At 42.9% G+C, this 14,633-nt stretch overlaps 8 protein-coding genes across 8 annotated transcripts; 3 read left to right on the top strand and 5 right to left on the bottom strand.

Annotated features, from left to right (window-relative positions):
* The first annotated feature begins 28 nt into the window (after positions 1-28).
* K450DRAFT_259548 (uncharacterized protein) lies at positions 29-955 on the top strand. Its single transcript, XM_051592019.1, has 2 exons — positions 29-616; positions 685-955. The coding sequence occupies exons 1-2, from the start codon at positions 294-296 to the stop codon at positions 821-823; spliced, it is 462 nt and encodes a 153-aa protein (XP_051440874.1). The 5' UTR covers positions 29-293; the 3' UTR covers positions 824-955.
* Positions 956-1,846, top strand: K450DRAFT_259542 (uncharacterized protein). Its single transcript, XM_051592018.1, has 3 exons — positions 956-1,185; positions 1,257-1,375; positions 1,454-1,846. Exons 1-3 carry the CDS (start codon positions 1,088-1,090, stop codon positions 1,672-1,674), a joined length of 438 nt encoding a protein of 145 aa, XP_051440873.1. The 5' UTR covers positions 956-1,087; the 3' UTR covers positions 1,675-1,846.
* On the bottom strand, positions 1,607-5,400 carry K450DRAFT_259535 (uncharacterized protein). Its single transcript, XM_051592017.1, has 14 exons — positions 5,159-5,400; positions 4,943-5,075; positions 4,139-4,860; positions 3,920-4,056; positions 3,824-3,852; positions 3,623-3,756; positions 3,401-3,558; positions 3,281-3,334; positions 3,099-3,214; positions 2,584-3,007; positions 2,207-2,515; positions 2,044-2,143; positions 1,922-1,976; positions 1,607-1,846 (listed from the first exon to the last, which is right to left on the bottom strand). The coding sequence occupies exons 1-14, from the start codon at positions 5,343-5,345 to the stop codon at positions 1,807-1,809; spliced, it is 2,598 nt and encodes an 865-aa protein (XP_051440872.1). The 5' UTR covers positions 5,346-5,400; the 3' UTR covers positions 1,607-1,806.
* A 2,393-nt stretch (positions 5,401-7,793) lies between these two features.
* K450DRAFT_259516 (uncharacterized protein) lies at positions 7,794-8,451 on the bottom strand. The gene is made up of 2 exons (XM_051592016.1): positions 8,059-8,451; positions 7,794-8,001 (listed from the first exon to the last, which is right to left on the bottom strand). Exons 1-2 carry the CDS (start codon positions 8,371-8,373, stop codon positions 7,873-7,875), a joined length of 444 nt encoding a protein of 147 aa, XP_051440871.1. The 5' UTR covers positions 8,374-8,451; the 3' UTR covers positions 7,794-7,872.
* Positions 8,452-9,738, bottom strand: K450DRAFT_259513 (uncharacterized protein). Its single transcript, XM_051592015.1, has 4 exons — positions 9,317-9,738; positions 9,211-9,255; positions 8,614-9,152; positions 8,452-8,553 (listed from the first exon to the last, which is right to left on the bottom strand). Exons 1-4 carry the CDS (start codon positions 9,569-9,571, stop codon positions 8,484-8,486), a joined length of 909 nt encoding a protein of 302 aa, XP_051440870.1. The 5' UTR covers positions 9,572-9,738; the 3' UTR covers positions 8,452-8,483.
* Positions 9,739-11,833: 2,095 nt separating this feature from the next.
* Positions 11,834-12,545, bottom strand: K450DRAFT_259508 (uncharacterized protein). Its single transcript, XM_051592014.1, is given in 4 exon segments — positions 11,834-12,048; positions 12,068-12,271; positions 12,304-12,330; positions 12,455-12,545. 4 exon segments carry the CDS (start codon positions 12,459-12,461, stop codon positions 12,041-12,043), a joined length of 246 nt encoding a protein of 81 aa, XP_051440869.1. The 5' UTR covers positions 12,462-12,545; the 3' UTR covers positions 11,834-12,040.
* A 328-nt stretch (positions 12,546-12,873) lies between these two features.
* On the top strand, positions 12,874-13,397 carry K450DRAFT_259507 (uncharacterized protein). Its single transcript, XM_051592013.1, has one exon. It carries the CDS (start codon positions 12,879-12,881, stop codon positions 13,026-13,028), a length of 150 nt encoding a protein of 49 aa, XP_051440868.1. The 5' UTR covers positions 12,874-12,878; the 3' UTR covers positions 13,029-13,397.
* An 861-nt stretch (positions 13,398-14,258) lies between these two features.
* Positions 14,259-14,631, bottom strand: K450DRAFT_259504 (uncharacterized protein). The gene has a single exon (XM_051592012.1). The coding sequence runs from the start codon at positions 14,579-14,581 to the stop codon at positions 14,372-14,374; it is 210 nt and encodes a 69-aa protein (XP_051440867.1). The 5' UTR covers positions 14,582-14,631; the 3' UTR covers positions 14,259-14,371.
* Between the last annotated feature and the right edge of the window lie 2 nt (positions 14,632-14,633).

The raw sequence follows: 14,633 nt of genomic DNA, 5'->3' as shown, positions 1-14,633 counted from the left end.
TATATACTGTCATGACTGGGGGGGGGGAGGGAAATATGTGTAAGACTGTCTGGGTCAGCTTTCGACCAATGAAATCCGCACCGGCACTGTTTCAGGTTTTCACGGTTTCTGCCTGTTCATATCGCCGTTTGGACATGCATACTATCTTTCTACTTTAAAACGTTCTTGGCTACATAATTATTTATATGATGATAGAGTTCTTCTCATAGAGCCGATTTGAAATGTTCCACTGCCCCCAATACACCAGCTTACTGACCAGCGCATGGCAAGAATAAAGTAAAATTATTTTTTAAATGTTTTTCGGTCGGACGGAACTTGGATTTTCCTTCCGTTTACCATATCGATCCATATCCGAACACACACGACATATGAAGGACGTCAATAAACCGCAAGCGCGTCCAATACAGCAGCCACTATTAGTCTCGCCTAGGGAACGAGCTTTGAGAAACAGTGTATCGCATAGTATCCTACCCGTATCGTTATCTACCACTTCTCTACCGGGGCTGGTGAATTATGCATTCGGATCCCCATCCTCTCGAAAAGAAGAATGGCATCAGGATAGCCATGCCCAATCCACCACCAGTAAATCTAACCATGAAATAGAGCGTCGAAAGAGGTAGTCTGTTGCACCATTATTATTATTATTATTCATTGTTCCACTAAGTCTTGATAATTTTGAATTAGTGCCTTGCGAAGACGGAATTCGTTCAGTAATTTTCTATCTTACAAGGCACAAAATGCTAGCATGGACGAGTCCGATGTCTATCTACCACCCCTCAGCACAAAGCAAAGCCGGCATCGGCCCAGATCCTTGTCAGAGTAAGTGAAGTGACTACTATGAAAGAGGCCAAAAAAAAAAAAAAAACTGCGCACGCGTGATAACACCCTCTGTAGGGTTGTATCCATTGTATCGCAAGTCGAGCAAGCACCCCCGGTAGCAACGACGACCAAAACGCCAACCTACGAGTACTATGGATTCGTCATGTATTTAGTGTCGTTTGTTGTTCTAGGTGGGTATTTCTTTTTTCCTGCTATAAACAAAAATGATGAAATTTTTAGATCTTTGGCCATCACATCCTAATTTAAGATGGGTTATTTTTCGCCTCCTCCAGGTATCTACCTCATCTGGGCATATGTGCCTGACGAGGTTCTGCATAGTCTTGGCATAACCTATTACCCAAGCAGGTGAGGGCAATAACACGGAAGTGTTACACTTTACGCAACACTCACCGTTTCATGTTCCTGTATCCTAATAGATACTGGGCACTCGCTATACCCGTTTGGATCATGACTCTAGTGTGGTTCGTTTTCATATCTTTCATGTCCATTAATCTCATGAACACAGCGCCATTCGACTCCTTCACATGCATAACCGGTAAGTCCCTTTTGCCTCCACGTCCCCATTAGGTCATAGTATGTCACTCATTCGCCGTTGCGACTTTTTATGTAATAGATGAACACGCCAACGTGTTGACCTCTGCTCCGAGTCAAAAGGATCATCCCGAAGACTATATACCGGAGCTTCATGATATTCCAATCAGTGTGGTGAATGCCATGTTATACCAGGATGAAGCGGAGGAGGGTCTCTCTGATCAAGCCTTTGTCGAAGCTCACTCCATGACCCATGATGCAGAAGAATGGCCATTGTTTGGAAACTTCTCTTTGGGCTCATAGTGGCCGTCCAAAATGCACTTTTTCAGGCGCAGCTTTGCTCGCGAGCCCATTTGTAAAAAAATCTTTATCCGTGCAATTTTACGCTTTATGGTCATTTTACACCCATGTAAATAATAATATCGACATATCCCTTTAGAAATACCCGAAAGCCTTCCAGTCATTATTAAAGTACCTGTTTAAGAAAACCCATGAGCGCATCGTTATGAGAGCTGGCGTTACTCCAGAAAAGTTTAAAAATGTCCCTTACCCTGCTGCTTGGATCCCCCCAATGCCTTTCCATTTCATGTGTGGACCAGTAACCACTGGTAAGCCAGAAAGATTAGTGCATGAAACAGAACAAATCTCAGCATTGAACAGAAAAACGTTTACCCCAGTCCGACACTACCATGCCTGTTCGTTTGGGTAGGAGTTGGGCGGCGCTTGAAAATCCAGAACCATCGATTCCGGCTATGACTATAGCCATATGGCGCTGCCGCCAAGGCTGATGATAAATAATGCCTGTCCCAGTCGACGCATAGCTATATCCACCTACTTTAATTTCGTTGGATGATATATAAATGTCCGAAACACAGGAGGCAAGGAACTGTGCCGTCATGTTATTTTGCTCAGGTCCCCCTAAGAAAATCAAGTTTGAGTCGGGTAGTTCTTCGATCTCAGCTGCGTGCAGAATAACAGCGTCGCCGTTTCCATAGAGATTCCAGTCGTGGCTAATTTGTAGCGCACTTTGGTACAAGAAGTTTGAATCAGAAGGAACCAAAATCGTCAGCGGGGCAACCGTTTCGTATATCCTGTGCAGCGGCCCATGTGGATGTTCGATGGAGTTAAAAAGGCCCGATTTCATCTGCCGTGGTATGGTTTAGGGTTATGTCGGAACGGTGTTAAATTACCCGGCAATCATACACTACTTGCCTTCCATTGTTTGCTTTCCTCGTTCTGCTCGATGACAACATCCTGGCTATATCCGTCGACATTGTTCCGCCAAACACCATCTTGATTATCAACATGAATGGTAACTCCATTGAAATTCTGCAAAGCATCATTGGCAAACTTGAATCGCTTGATGTTGCTGGTCTTCAAGGATAACGTCGTTTCGTTACCCTCTCGTTCAACCTTCACATTGATTCGTCCCAGATGGTACGGTGTCAAAAGCTCTTCCACAGTAATGCCTCCTTTGCTTCCAGTGCCGGATGGATTGATAACTGTCAGGGTGAAGTAGTCCAATCCATCCATTAAACCTCTAGGATGTTCAACGTGCTCCTCGACAAAACTTTGAAATTCTTCATTGTCCAAAATATTATCCCACCAGTGACCATGTGCTGCATACTCCGATATTCTGTTTTCCCCGAGAATATTTTTGGTTTCTCAAAAATTAGCTATTTTGCTGTAACTAGAAATTTGCCTTCCGGAAACTGCTTGGTACTTACTTGACAAACTCGGGATTATGTGCGTATTCATTCGCCAGTCGGCCATACTTCCTCGTATGCAGTGGTGGTACATTATCATCATCACCGCCTACCAGAGCATGGATCGGAATGCCAGCCTATTGAGTAAAAGTCAGTCTGCCGATACAGATGATCAACATGGTCCGTCAGGCCGTGTTTCTTACCAAATTGGAGGCGTGCAAGTCGTTGTTGTACTCGGCAATGGACGATTCCAGCACCTGATAACGGTTAATCTTCGTTATTATTTATTTTTGCGAACATGAGTTAAAATTCTTATACTTTACCCCTCGCAGCCATGGGTCTGAATGGGATACGCTCAGCCAATTGCCATAGGATACATAGTCTTGAATTTTGGTATAACCAGCGGCAGCGAAAATGGCAATGGCTTTGTCAGGGTAGTGAGTTCCGAGATACCAAGCCCCTTGACCGCCATTGCTGTGCCCTATATGTAGTGTTGTCAATCACATCGATCGAGATTGCCCGGCCGAAAACACCGGAAATCTTACCAATATAGACCAATTTATCCGGGTCGCCTGTAACAATAGCTCCCTTATGCGAGAGAATTTGGGGTACCTGGCGCACTAACTCATCTACAGCTTGGAAAACATTGATCATACTGGCACCGTGCCAATCATATCCCCTGCCACGCGAGATCTGAGATTCAGCGTCTATGTTTATGTTGTTACCGGGTAAATGCTCGGACTTACCATGACGTTCTGCCAGTCGGAAAGACCGTCTTTGTTGATAAAAGGTATGAGTAATGCATTTTTACTTTTGAACAAAGGTTTCACTCCCCAGCTTACCCATGCTTTTTCACTCCTGGACAGAGCATTCGTCCACCATGGCCATGAAGTTGTTACACCTGCACCATGTAGGGCCACAAGGATAGGCGGTGGTGTGCTCGGTTCAAATGACAGTTCCTTGGGAGCCTTCACCATAGCTGTATGGGATAACACAGTGGATTGGTGAGTGATTGTGCGTTTTACATAGTTTTAGAAAGCTTTGCAGTTACTCTTTCTTACCATATTGCACAGACCCATCAGGGTCTTCGAACGTAATTCTAAATGCTTCCTGTTCGATATTCTTGTGCTCAACCGGGAACACAGCTCTATGTAGCTGGTGATCTTCACCGTTGAAAGTGACGGTTACGATGACGCCAAGGAGAGTGGGGGTCTTTGCAGGTATGAGTTCGTCAGCATGGATGCAAAAGGGTATTTGTCGAATCTGGCCAGGCATAATGATATTCATAGCGCTTTGCCGTTGCAACGTTGCGGTTATTTCAACATCCGAGTCCTTATGCACTATCGATATAGCCGTGACCTGAATTGCTTGCTCCTTCAGAACATTTTGAACACCGATACTGCACAGGTCACCTGTGAAGCGACCGTCTGCAATGTCTGGTATGTTAAGTTGCTGCTCTATAGCTACAGCTGGTATATCGTCGGGAATGGGCTCCCACATGTATTGAAAGGTGCTTTTAGGCGGTACAGAGCCACCGAAAATTCGAATCTCATTGACGACGCGCACACGGATTGTATGCTCTCCAGCTGCTAGACGTACAACATGCGCGGTTGTCTGATAATTGTACCAATCGCCAGAGTATTTGATGTGGTCAACATAAAAATCCCCAATAGAATAAAATTGAACACGGAAAGCCGCTGGTTCATCCAATGTGAAAGTCGTCACGGCCCAAGCCTGATACTGATTAATAGACCATCCTGCTGTCAATTGGTTCCACGACCATCTAAAGCACACATAAATGCAACATATAATGTGAATTGAGCAATAAAATATAACAGTGGCAAAGTTCAGTTGCTGATTTTTACCTAGTGGAGGGAAACTCAAGTGGACCGACAGTGGTGCCCTGAGTTTCAAGTAACTGCCAGCCAACCGAACCGCCGTCCACCAATTCCGAAGGATATCGAGAATAGGTAGAAAAGGTCAAGTTATGAATCCCTCCTAAAGCAAAAGTTACTCACACTACTCTGCCATATGTACAGGAAGCAGCATCCTACGAGGAATATGTGCAAAAATGGACATACCATAGGGCTCGAGAGGATCAGCTCCGAAATCCTGCTCCCTCATTCCCGTCGGGAATGGACCAAGAATGGCCCATGTTGTATAAGCTCTAGGAAACTGCTCCGGTCGATTCAGTGGCGTCTGCAATGGATCGCCTGCAGCAATGTATGTCAAAAGAGGCACCAATGCAAGGCATCCGTGCACTTTCATGTCTATGTTGCTATGAAAACTGGGGCAGATAGGTGGGAAAAATAATCAAGCTATGAAAGCGGTGTTCTCCAAAATTAACTTTGTACCAAAAAATTGATTGTTTTTTGTTTTATTTTTGACTCAATACCATGCATGAGGGAAAATGAACTGACAGTATCGAAACAAAAATTTAGGTAGATGCTTAACGGTAACGGCGAAGGGAGAGGGTATTGCGTCTCTTCCAGTTGGCACGACGACCGGATCCAATGGTCTTGTTGAAGCCGTGACCCTTTCCGTGACCGCGGTTCTTCTTGCCAATGGCGGTAAGACCACGAGCTTCACGGTGCTTGTGAACGGGGTTGACGATCCAGTTGATGCGGGCATCACGACGGATGGCCTTGTGGTTAGGATCGACAAGGATGACTTCGAAGTACTTGTAGGTAGCGTCTTGGTTGACCCAGTAGGAGTTCAAGACACGCAAGTTAGCGCACTTGCGACCGACACGCTCCTCAGCGGTGGCCTGGAGAGAGCGTTGGTACTTGAGGTGGTTGATACCCTGGTTGACGGGCTTACCGAAGGTGGCACCCTTGGGGGCGGTTCTCTTGCGGTTACCACGACGAACGCGGATACGGTAGATGACATAACCCTGCTTGGCCTTGTAGCCGAGACGACGAGCCTTATCAGGGCGGGAGGGGCGGGAAGCACGGTGAATGACATTCAATTGTCTAATATGTATACCAACATGGTTAGTTTCGTATTACGCTTGCGGGTAAATGCCAGCTTCAAAACGGTTGCCAAATCCCTACCTGTATTCCCAGCATCTAACGCGAAGCAAGAAACGGAAGACATCCGACTGCTTCTTCTTGTAAAGTTCTTCGAGATACTTGTAAGCTAAAAGAGAGGTGTAATGTGAGTACAGAGCGCTGACATTGTAAAGGTCATAAAAAATATTTGCTGAAGAACTTACCACCCATGTCAAGACCTATAGTAGTCAAAGAATATACGAAGGAAAGTTGTAATTAGTGAATGGTTCTCAACACGACAACGAATGCTGTCATGCCGGGCGTGGCGTGTAAGATGGATCGCATTTCGTAACTCGTTGGAAAAATGTCAAATTGAAATTTCTGGAAACAGCATGTCGGTAAATGCAGGAGAAATATCAATCCATCGAGAGGGAGTATCATCAATCCATCATGTCGTAAACGCATCCATTGGTCGTACATCTCTCATCGTCTGTCTGCATATCATATTCAGCATCATTACGCACCTGCAGTTAAAGAGGAGGTTCATACATCTGTGGACCGGGAAATATAGTTATGGAACGGACTCTCAGTACGTTTCCATGAAAAAAGTATATAAAATTTTATCCAATCATAAGGCAAGAAAGCTGATTTGTGAAAATCGAGCTTTGTCTTGCCCTATGAATTCGAATGTATCTCCTTGCGCTGTCTGCTGAAGGCCACTCACTATACAGTCGATACATTTGCCATTTGATACCTTTTAAATTTATTTGGATCCTTATCCTAATGACTGTAACAACAAAACGTGTCGCATTCCTTTCAAAAATAAATGTATGGAAATACAATTGGTTCGATCGAGAAGATGTATCATTAATTTAAAAAGGTTATTAATGTTAGGCATCTATATTTATATATGGCATCAAGTTTGTCTTTTTCTGTCTCACGCCAGGCTCAGTCGATGGCCGAAAAGCTCATCACTATTTTATCGCCTGAGTTCAAAACATGGCGATCTGTCTACCTCTCGTCAAAACTCCAAAAACCATTGTTAAACAACATCAGCGCAAAATTAGTCACGGAAAGCAGTGTTGTGCTCAATGTGATTTGAAAAGCTGTTTCAATGGGGTTGATGATAAGCATGACAGAGAGCGTTACTCCGTAAAGCGCATAACTTACACGATCTTGGCTGGAAATATTTATCCAGCAATGACGAGCGTCGACAGCCGTCGACCTTGGACAAAATCGATTAGCAACGTCGAATTTCTGCTATCTAACTTCAAGTTGGAGCTGAATCCAAATCTAAGTGGATGGTTGAGCGCTCGATTTGCTAAGGAACCGTACATAAGAAGCCATCAAAGATGTACCCGGCTTTCTTTTCGCCTGGCCGGGTTTGGATATTCTGAACTATGCCATGTTCCAATAGCAACAACATAGAAAAAGTTCGTGACAATGGATCGCGTGATATGTAAAACTTGTCCTCGCTTCTTTTCACTTGTGTGCCAACATCTGTGTAGGAAGACGAAACAGAAGGCTAATAATGCTGCCAAGTTATTGTGAATTATCAGGTTTGTACAAATAATAACAGCTGTCGAGATCGTATAGACTCTCTAAGAAATCATGCATACGACAACTTGATGCTATAGTCGTAGTCGACTGTCGCCCAATCCAGCTTCATATAAATGCGCTTTCATTTAGATTACGATGGCTTCTCCACATGCTCAAATTGTGATGTTTACAGTCGAGATGAAGGAATATATTGAACGTGAACAAACTAGATCATGAGTGTATTATAGCTAAAAATATATTCCAGGTCATACTTCGCGATCCTCATGCATCAGGTTAGAGTGGAACTGAACAGAATCTTTTGGTCTGACATAAACTACATGCCGCATTTCTTTCAGGAGTTGAAGGTGGACCTGCTTCTGTTCTTGTAAAATTACCTAGACATTGAGATTTAGATTGCGTTTGCACAAGCGTTAAGAATAATAAGCTTTTACCATCACATGAGCAAGTAGTTCAAACATGCTATACCAGTCTTCACGATCCTCCCAAGCAACAGGAATTCTGGCCGTTCTTAGCGTAAGGTACTCGTACATCTTCTTCTCAGCTGTGAAGGATACGCCATAAAGCGTCATGGTGTCCTGAACAGTCTGAACTGTCAAGATTTGCAGCTTGGCAAATGTTGAAAAAGAGGCGTCCATGCATTCGGCTTGCTTGGCTTTCAGTATATCAACCGCGCATCGGAGCAGCTTAGCTGTGTTATCCTTTGTGTTGAGGTCATCTTCTGAAAGGGATTCGCTGGAGGTCTCCATCACTATACATTTTCCGTATTTACTTTCACCAAGGCCATCCACATAGTGAGTCGTTTCTGTTGGGTATCATGTATTCAGTTTTGTGACTTTGGAAGGCATTCAAATTAGTGTCAGTTACCAAGATCTTGGATGTCGTCGAAATATGAAGCAAAGTCAATACGCATAGTAACCGTTTGGCCCCTATTCAAATAGATTGTAAGACAGCTTCTTCACATTTTCCTCCTTTCTCAAAATTCTTACCAATTAAACAAGACTAGACCGGTAATCCTAGCAAGATACCTGAACATGGGGAGGACGGAGTCAACCCAATAGGTCATTTCATAATCACCAGTGTACTCGAAATTGGGTTTGGTCAGCCTCGTTATACAGAAATCATAAAGGGTGCCTCGCATGATCGTAAGGAACTGGCCATTGTAAGTTGAAACGTCGATTTTCTCGACGCACCTACCAATAGCTTCTGATGGACTTTCAGCCTTCAACACTCTTTTTAGATATTCCATCGCATTTGGTATCGCATTAAGGCACAAGTAATTACGATTATCTTCTCGGTTGGAAGCAAATTTCTCCTCCATTCCTTCGCTTAAGGCCCCAGCTATTCCGAAAAGGACCATACCTTCCAACGTATGCGCTTCGGCTCTCCTGATGTTGGGTCCATTAAGGGTGCCAACCATAACAGGTTCATTAAGGGCGCCAACCATATCAGCCCATAAACGGATCGCGGTTTCTTTCCCTTTGTTTCTAGAAAGTCTCGGGGTAGCCAGTATTTGAGTTTTCCTATCCTGAAATGCAAGGCATGTCAGTTCAGACAATGCAGCATGAATGTTGGGCAGTACTTACTTCACGTTGGGAATGACTATTTTCGGTAATCTCACCGAAATCTCTCTGTAAACTGATGTTTAGAATGGTAACAATAGCTTAGTCATAAATCAAGTGATTATCTCACTTTCTGTGAAGCAAACGTGCTCAAAGGTCCCAATGGTGTAGAGTTTGTAGTTGTTTCCTGCTTTATTAAAGAACTGGAAGCTACCCACTCCGTAAGATCATAGGCTGAATCTGATGGCTCTTCCTTTATAGAACTGGCAGCTGCCGGCTCCACAACTATATCACCTGAAGCTGATGGTCCCGCAATCACAGGAGCAGAAGTTGATGGTTCCACAGCCATGGCAGCAGAAACTGAAGATTCCTCATTTACAGTCATAGGGCTTGAAGCCAGCAGTTCCGCGGTTACGTCCTCCTGAGCTGACGGTTGCTCACCCACTCCTGGAAGCTCCGAAGGTTGGTTGCCGAGAGATATCGGAAAATCTGGTTTGATATATTAGATAGTACTTGCAGTACAATTTTTAAAAACCTGAACTTACTATGCGCATTCATTAGATGCTCCTTGTACGCCTCTTGGTCGTCTGTATTATACGAGCAAGATGGGAATATGCAAGTGTCGTCGGTATCTTGGTATGCCCTGCTACTTGTAGAAACTTCAATAGCACAGCCTATGTAATAGAAGTGAGGATATCATAAAAGGCTGGTGTGAATAAACATATAGTGATATACATACCATGAACATCTCTGATATGTCTACGAAGCGACCTATTGTTGCGGTAGCCATTAGGGTCGGAAGTGCAGTCGTCGTATACGCAGCGCATGTTTGAAATTTGTTCTTGAGGATAAAATGAAGAAGTTGAAACGCAATGATATTTCAATTTAGATTTCTTTATAAGTTTTATTCACGCGGGTCACACCATTTTCACCATGGTACCTGTGCTCCTTTCCATTAACATCTGTTTCTCCTCTCGTCTCATGCCGCTCACTATGATCCGTATCTCTGCGTGGACACAAATGATAGAATTCTTCTGTTATATAGTGCAGACGGCCATTGCATCCCTGAAGAGTATTTGTCAACAATGACTCTGACCCTTCCAAATGCCATAGAATGCACAATCATATCGCCTCTATCCAGATGATTACGAGGCGGCCCGTCCTATACCTTGGGAATATATTTGTTCTTTGGTACCTTCCGTGAGGCGCAAGCTGGTGATACGACCGCGAGTTCTCATGGGGTCCATTGGTTGTCTACTTATTGCCTTGCAGCCTTCTTGTCGAATAAGGTAATTTCGAAATATATTTCTTTGTACAAATTTTTTTTTATGAGATATTCTCACCCACAACAACGATGATAAAAAAAGAGAGAACTGACTCAAAATCTCTTTCCTTACTATAATAGACGACCCGTTATATACCAAGTATCTTGCAATAACTATTGGCGAGCTAAGCGATGGCAACTGTTGGGGTATCGGGTAGCTTTTTGAAAGAAGTTAAGAAGCTTTGTGACTGCTAAAGAACAATGCACTTTCCTGCTTGACTGACCAAGCTGTTCTCCTCTCATACGAAAGTAATATCACTAGAAACTGATAAATAAATTGCTTTTAATTTCAATGCTTAGTTTCATGTAGAAAATATGCTAATACATAATGACGATTCCCTCAAACTTTGGGTTCTGGCCGCATTGGAGATCAATAAACTAAGGTGGTACAAACCAAGCGTTCAAGATTGGCTGTAATAACGAAATGGTAGCGTGAAGCAAAGCTTTGAATTTTGAAGAAAGGAGGCATTGCTTATACGCATGTAGCATAAACGAGTCACTGGCGATGATTTAAAGGACAGCTCTTAACGATCAACAGCGTTTTTTCGTTTATTATTCTTTATGGGTAAGGGTGGTGATCACAGTGTTACTAACACTGTAAATATATTATTTCTATTTACTGCTATCACATCCACAACGAGAAAGGCTTAATAATTGAAGACTCTATCGGAATTACCCAATCATATCAAAGGTAGTGGCTGTATCTCGTGAGTATGTGAGATAAGTTTCCCAGCATTGATGATGGATACACGACACTTTGCATTAAAAACGAGAAAAAACATCCCCTATCCTGGTCATAAATTGATCAATCATCAGTAGTTCTGTAGGTTTATGAGAATTTTATTTGTGACTTTGAGCCAAATGCTGATCTCTTGTGGACATTAATACCAATAAATTTGCCCGCATTTACTAAGCTTCTTCTATTATTCCACAAACCGGCTTTAAGGTAGCTCAACAACGCAGCATAGTCCTATGACAGATCCTGAATGTTCACTTTTCATAAGTAATTTCTGCTTAGCATCATCTAATCTTTCATTGACGTAAGGCTTCGTCTACCCGAAGCCAAGGACGATCAAAGATGTAGCCTTTAGGGCAGTGCTACCTAATCAAGCTGTTGTTCGGTTGGATGCTCGGTATATCATCCGTTCGGCCGCTTTTAGCGCTAGGATTAAGCGAGAAGTGTGAATAAAATAATTCACATCGATGATCCATCTCACGGTACTAATAAATATCAATATTAGGAGAAAAGTTTGGGTTGATTTGATTCCTTTTATTACGGTATGTATTGGAACGAAACATCTTTTATTGTAACATGTTCTCTACATCCAGTAACCTTTTCATTGACCACAGTAGCATACTGATGCAAAATCATTCGGGCTTTGACCTATTTCGTAGAGTGAGACAATTAATGGAGCTCGAGAAAAGGAAAACTCGCTTGGAGTTAAAGTCGCGCACACACAGCCATATGTTTTCTAGCTAACTTAGAGAGGTTTGAGATGATGCTTCTTTCATCTCCAAAATTGCAGCACATCAAAACCCTGCGTTGCAGGCAATGACTTTTCGGTAATATAGCGTGTATATCGTCATCCTGTCCGACCACTTGTTGAAATAGTAACTGCGCAGAGTCCGTTGGAGAAGGAAAAACAGGTCGAAATTTCCACCAAGCCAGACGCACGGTCTTCTTGCCAATATCAATAAACCGCTGTTGGAATATCGCTTTCTCGCAGAATGCAAACTTGGAACGAGGGTCCAAAGTTATCGCTTGCCAAGTAATAAGCCATTCCAGTTTTCACTAAAGTACATGTCCACCTTGCCAATGGCTTTAATCAACACAATTGCAAAACTTGCAGCTTGCCGACTATATCGATTTCTGTGAGAGTGAACAGTTAGATGCTACATCGCAAGAAAATCTGCATTCATTGTGATTTCACCAGCCTAAACCACCTTCCATGGGAGATAAACTTTTTCGTAAGTTTACCTACGATATCGTTGCCGTATCAATAGTTGCGTATCCAGAGGCAGAGTTCCATTTTGTAACTGTTCAAAGGGTGTTCCAGTATGCGCATAGCTGCTTTTAGGAATTTTCAATCTGCCACAGATAACCGCATATACCCAGGTCCGTTTTCAATCGTTATCCAACACTGACGACTACGATATTGCTCTTTGATCATTTCGCATGTGCCATTCCATCAAGTTCTGACATCTAAAGAAAGCTGTAGATCAGGTAAGTCCAAGGATTGACAGCAACGCTGGAAGAGCACATCATTATGAAAGAAGATCTAATCCATGCGACGCACTGCCTGAGCTTGTCAACAGGTTTACCTCTTGAAACTTCTATAGTAATATCTGTTATCTGATCGTTAGGACCATGGCCAATCCCAGCATTCAAAATTTCTTGGACCGCAAGAGTCAATATGTGTCCAACGCAAAGCATTCAGTAAACATGAACTTGAGCATGGGAATGGCCACTTTGCCGAATAAGCTCCTCAATCTTCTCAATCATTTTGAGCGTAACTAGAATATCAGTCCTAATGGCAAAATTAGAACCAGTCAAGTCCAATTTTCCAAGTGCGTCGACAAAGTAGTCGCCAGATCATCAAATCGCTAACCGGCAATCGAGTTACGGAAGAATAGCTGAATGTGATCCCAGAACTGGGTAAGAACTATCAGCACACCTTTTTTTTTTTTTCCCAATCACAATCTATTCAATGAGCTGTTGTTCCGAGGTAGGGAACTTTCCAGGACTTTTCCAAACATCCGTAGTATAGCTTATCCATCCTGTGCCTCAAGTATTCTCTTGGCTTCTTCAACCTTCAGATCAGATCAAAATAGCGGAAGATACGGTTGCGAAGAGTGTCGGCGCCGGCCATTTTGATCTCGGCATGAGGGCTATGCCGAGCGTAGTTCAGTAACCTTCTGAAACTTGGCTTTTCAACGATGCTTAACAAAAGTTTGCAATCGATAATCATATCAACAGTGAGGCTATCCCACTCTTCGGATGAAAAAGCAATGGTTTGTGTGCGTTGAAAATAAGAGTTCATGAGAGGATTTGCAAAGTCAATATTCTTAGCGCGCGCCGGACTATTCTCAGTTATAGCATGTCGGCGAAGCAAATGTGAAATCATTGGGCTACTCGTATAATTGGTGTAGCTTGTAGTTTTCAGACAATGAAGGCACCGAATAAGCAACTTGGAGTTCACGTCTACTGCTTCTGCATGATGATTTGCGATATCCAGCTTTGATTCCTTCTTCGCTTGCGAGACTGACCAATGCTATCAACAGATGCTGATCGGAAGAGCAGTCGTTGGCATCATCAAATACCATCGATGTACTCTGTTTTCAGTTCCTTTAATAAGAATATACCTTATAGTTGTTATATCATACCACAGTATTCGTACCTGTACATTAATTTCGCCATTTTCCATATGCTATTAGTTGTCGATGCCAGTATGATAAAGAACAAACAAGACCTACACATAAGCCAAGTTCTTTTTTAGCCTTTTTATTCGGTATTTGGTTTGGACGAAGTATTTGGTTTGATTTTGGTTTGGTTCAAACCAAACCAAACCAAACCCCAATACCAAATACCAAATACCAAATAATTTTAGGAACACTACCCATTTATCTTAAAAATATTCTTTCTCTCAACTTTGTTCTCTACGAGATATTATCGTAGCAAGCATCCTAGGGACAGAATTTGGTATTTTTAAAAATCAGGGCAATCTCCATAGGACATAGTTCGGGACTGCTCGGAGGCCCATACATAGGCAAACTCAATCCACGTAACATAATATACTGTTAGTTGGCGGAATGAGGACGAGGATGTGGTTATAGGCTCTAGAGCCACGCTTTTATTCTCAGTCATATAAATAATAAAAATTTTCTGTCTAATGTATCCCAGATCTCTATGCCACGCCAGCATGTTCGCCTTTGTGGCCTGGGAGGGTCAACTTCTAACTTAATTTTTTGTGATCTTTCTTTTGTTTGGGAGGGAGGCCACCACATCCTCGTCCTCATTCCGCCAACTAACAGTTGCGTGTCGTTCCTAACACAACTGTAGTGTGGCTCCATTCGTCCTCAGATGTGGTTACTTTTCCGTACTAGGCGAACATGGTCTCTAAAA

Source organism: Umbelopsis ramanniana (genome assembly GCF_025399195.1).
Source record: "Umbelopsis ramanniana AG unplaced genomic scaffold K450scaffold_76, whole genome shotgun sequence".
Lineage (NCBI taxonomy): Eukaryota > Fungi > Mucoromycota > Umbelopsidomycetes > Umbelopsidales > Umbelopsidaceae > Umbelopsis > Umbelopsis ramanniana.
The sequence above is the reverse complement of the archived record's forward strand: the minus strand, read 5'-3'. Positions and strand labels throughout refer to the sequence as shown.

Coding starts and splice junctions, on each gene's coding strand:
- K450DRAFT_259548 (XM_051592019.1), top strand. CDS start 294: ATGTTTTTCGGTCGGACGGAACTTGGATTTTCCTTCCGTTTACCATAT. Junction 617..684: donor GAAATAGAGCGTCGAAAGAG/GTAGTCTGTTGC, acceptor ATTTTGAATTAG/TGCCTTGCGAAGACGGAATT.
- K450DRAFT_259542 (XM_051592018.1), top strand. CDS start 1,088: ATGGGTTATTTTTCGCCTCCTCCAGGTATCTACCTCATCTGGGCATAT. Junction 1,186..1,256: donor ATAACCTATTACCCAAGCAG/GTGAGGGCAATA, acceptor GTATCCTAATAG/ATACTGGGCACTCGCTATAC. Junction 1,376..1,453: donor CTCCTTCACATGCATAACCG/GTAAGTCCCTTT, acceptor TTTATGTAATAG/ATGAACACGCCAACGTGTTG.
- K450DRAFT_259535 (XM_051592017.1), bottom strand. CDS start 5,345: ATGAAAGTGCACGGATGCCTTGCATTGGTGCCTCTTTTGACATACATT. Junction 3,559..3,622: donor GGATAAATTGGTCTATATTG/GTAAGATTTCCG, acceptor CACTACATATAG/GGCACAGCAATGGCGGTCAA. Junction 1,847..1,921: donor GGGGGGATCCAAGCAGCAGG/GTAAGGGACATT, acceptor TTTCTTAAACAG/GTACTTTAATAATGACTGGA.
- K450DRAFT_259516 (XM_051592016.1), bottom strand. CDS start 8,373: ATGGAGACCTCCAGCGAATCCCTTTCAGAAGATGACCTCAACACAAAG. Junction 8,002..8,058: donor AACTACTTGCTCATGTGATG/GTAAAAGCTTAT, acceptor CTCAATGTCTAG/GTAATTTTACAAGAACAGAA.
- K450DRAFT_259513 (XM_051592015.1), bottom strand. CDS start 9,571: ATGACTGTAAATGAGGAATCTTCAGTTTCTGCTGCCATGGCTGTGGAA. Junction 9,256..9,316: donor GCACGTTTGCTTCACAGAAA/GTGAGATAATCA, acceptor ATCAGTTTACAG/AGAGATTTCGGTGAGATTAC. Junction 8,554..8,613: donor GGTCTAGTCTTGTTTAATTG/GTAAGAATTTTG, acceptor CTATTTGAATAG/GGGCCAAACGGTTACTATGC.
- K450DRAFT_259508 (XM_051592014.1), bottom strand. Junction 12,272..12,303: donor CAAGGTGGACATGTACTTTA/GTGAAAACTGGA, acceptor TTACTTGGCAAG/CGATAACTTTGGACCCTCGT.
- K450DRAFT_259507 (XM_051592013.1), top strand. CDS start 12,879: ATGGCCAATCCCAGCATTCAAAATTTCTTGGACCGCAAGAGTCAATAT.
- K450DRAFT_259504 (XM_051592012.1), bottom strand. CDS start 14,581: ATGGAGCCACACTACAGTTGTGTTAGGAACGACACGCAACTGTTAGTT.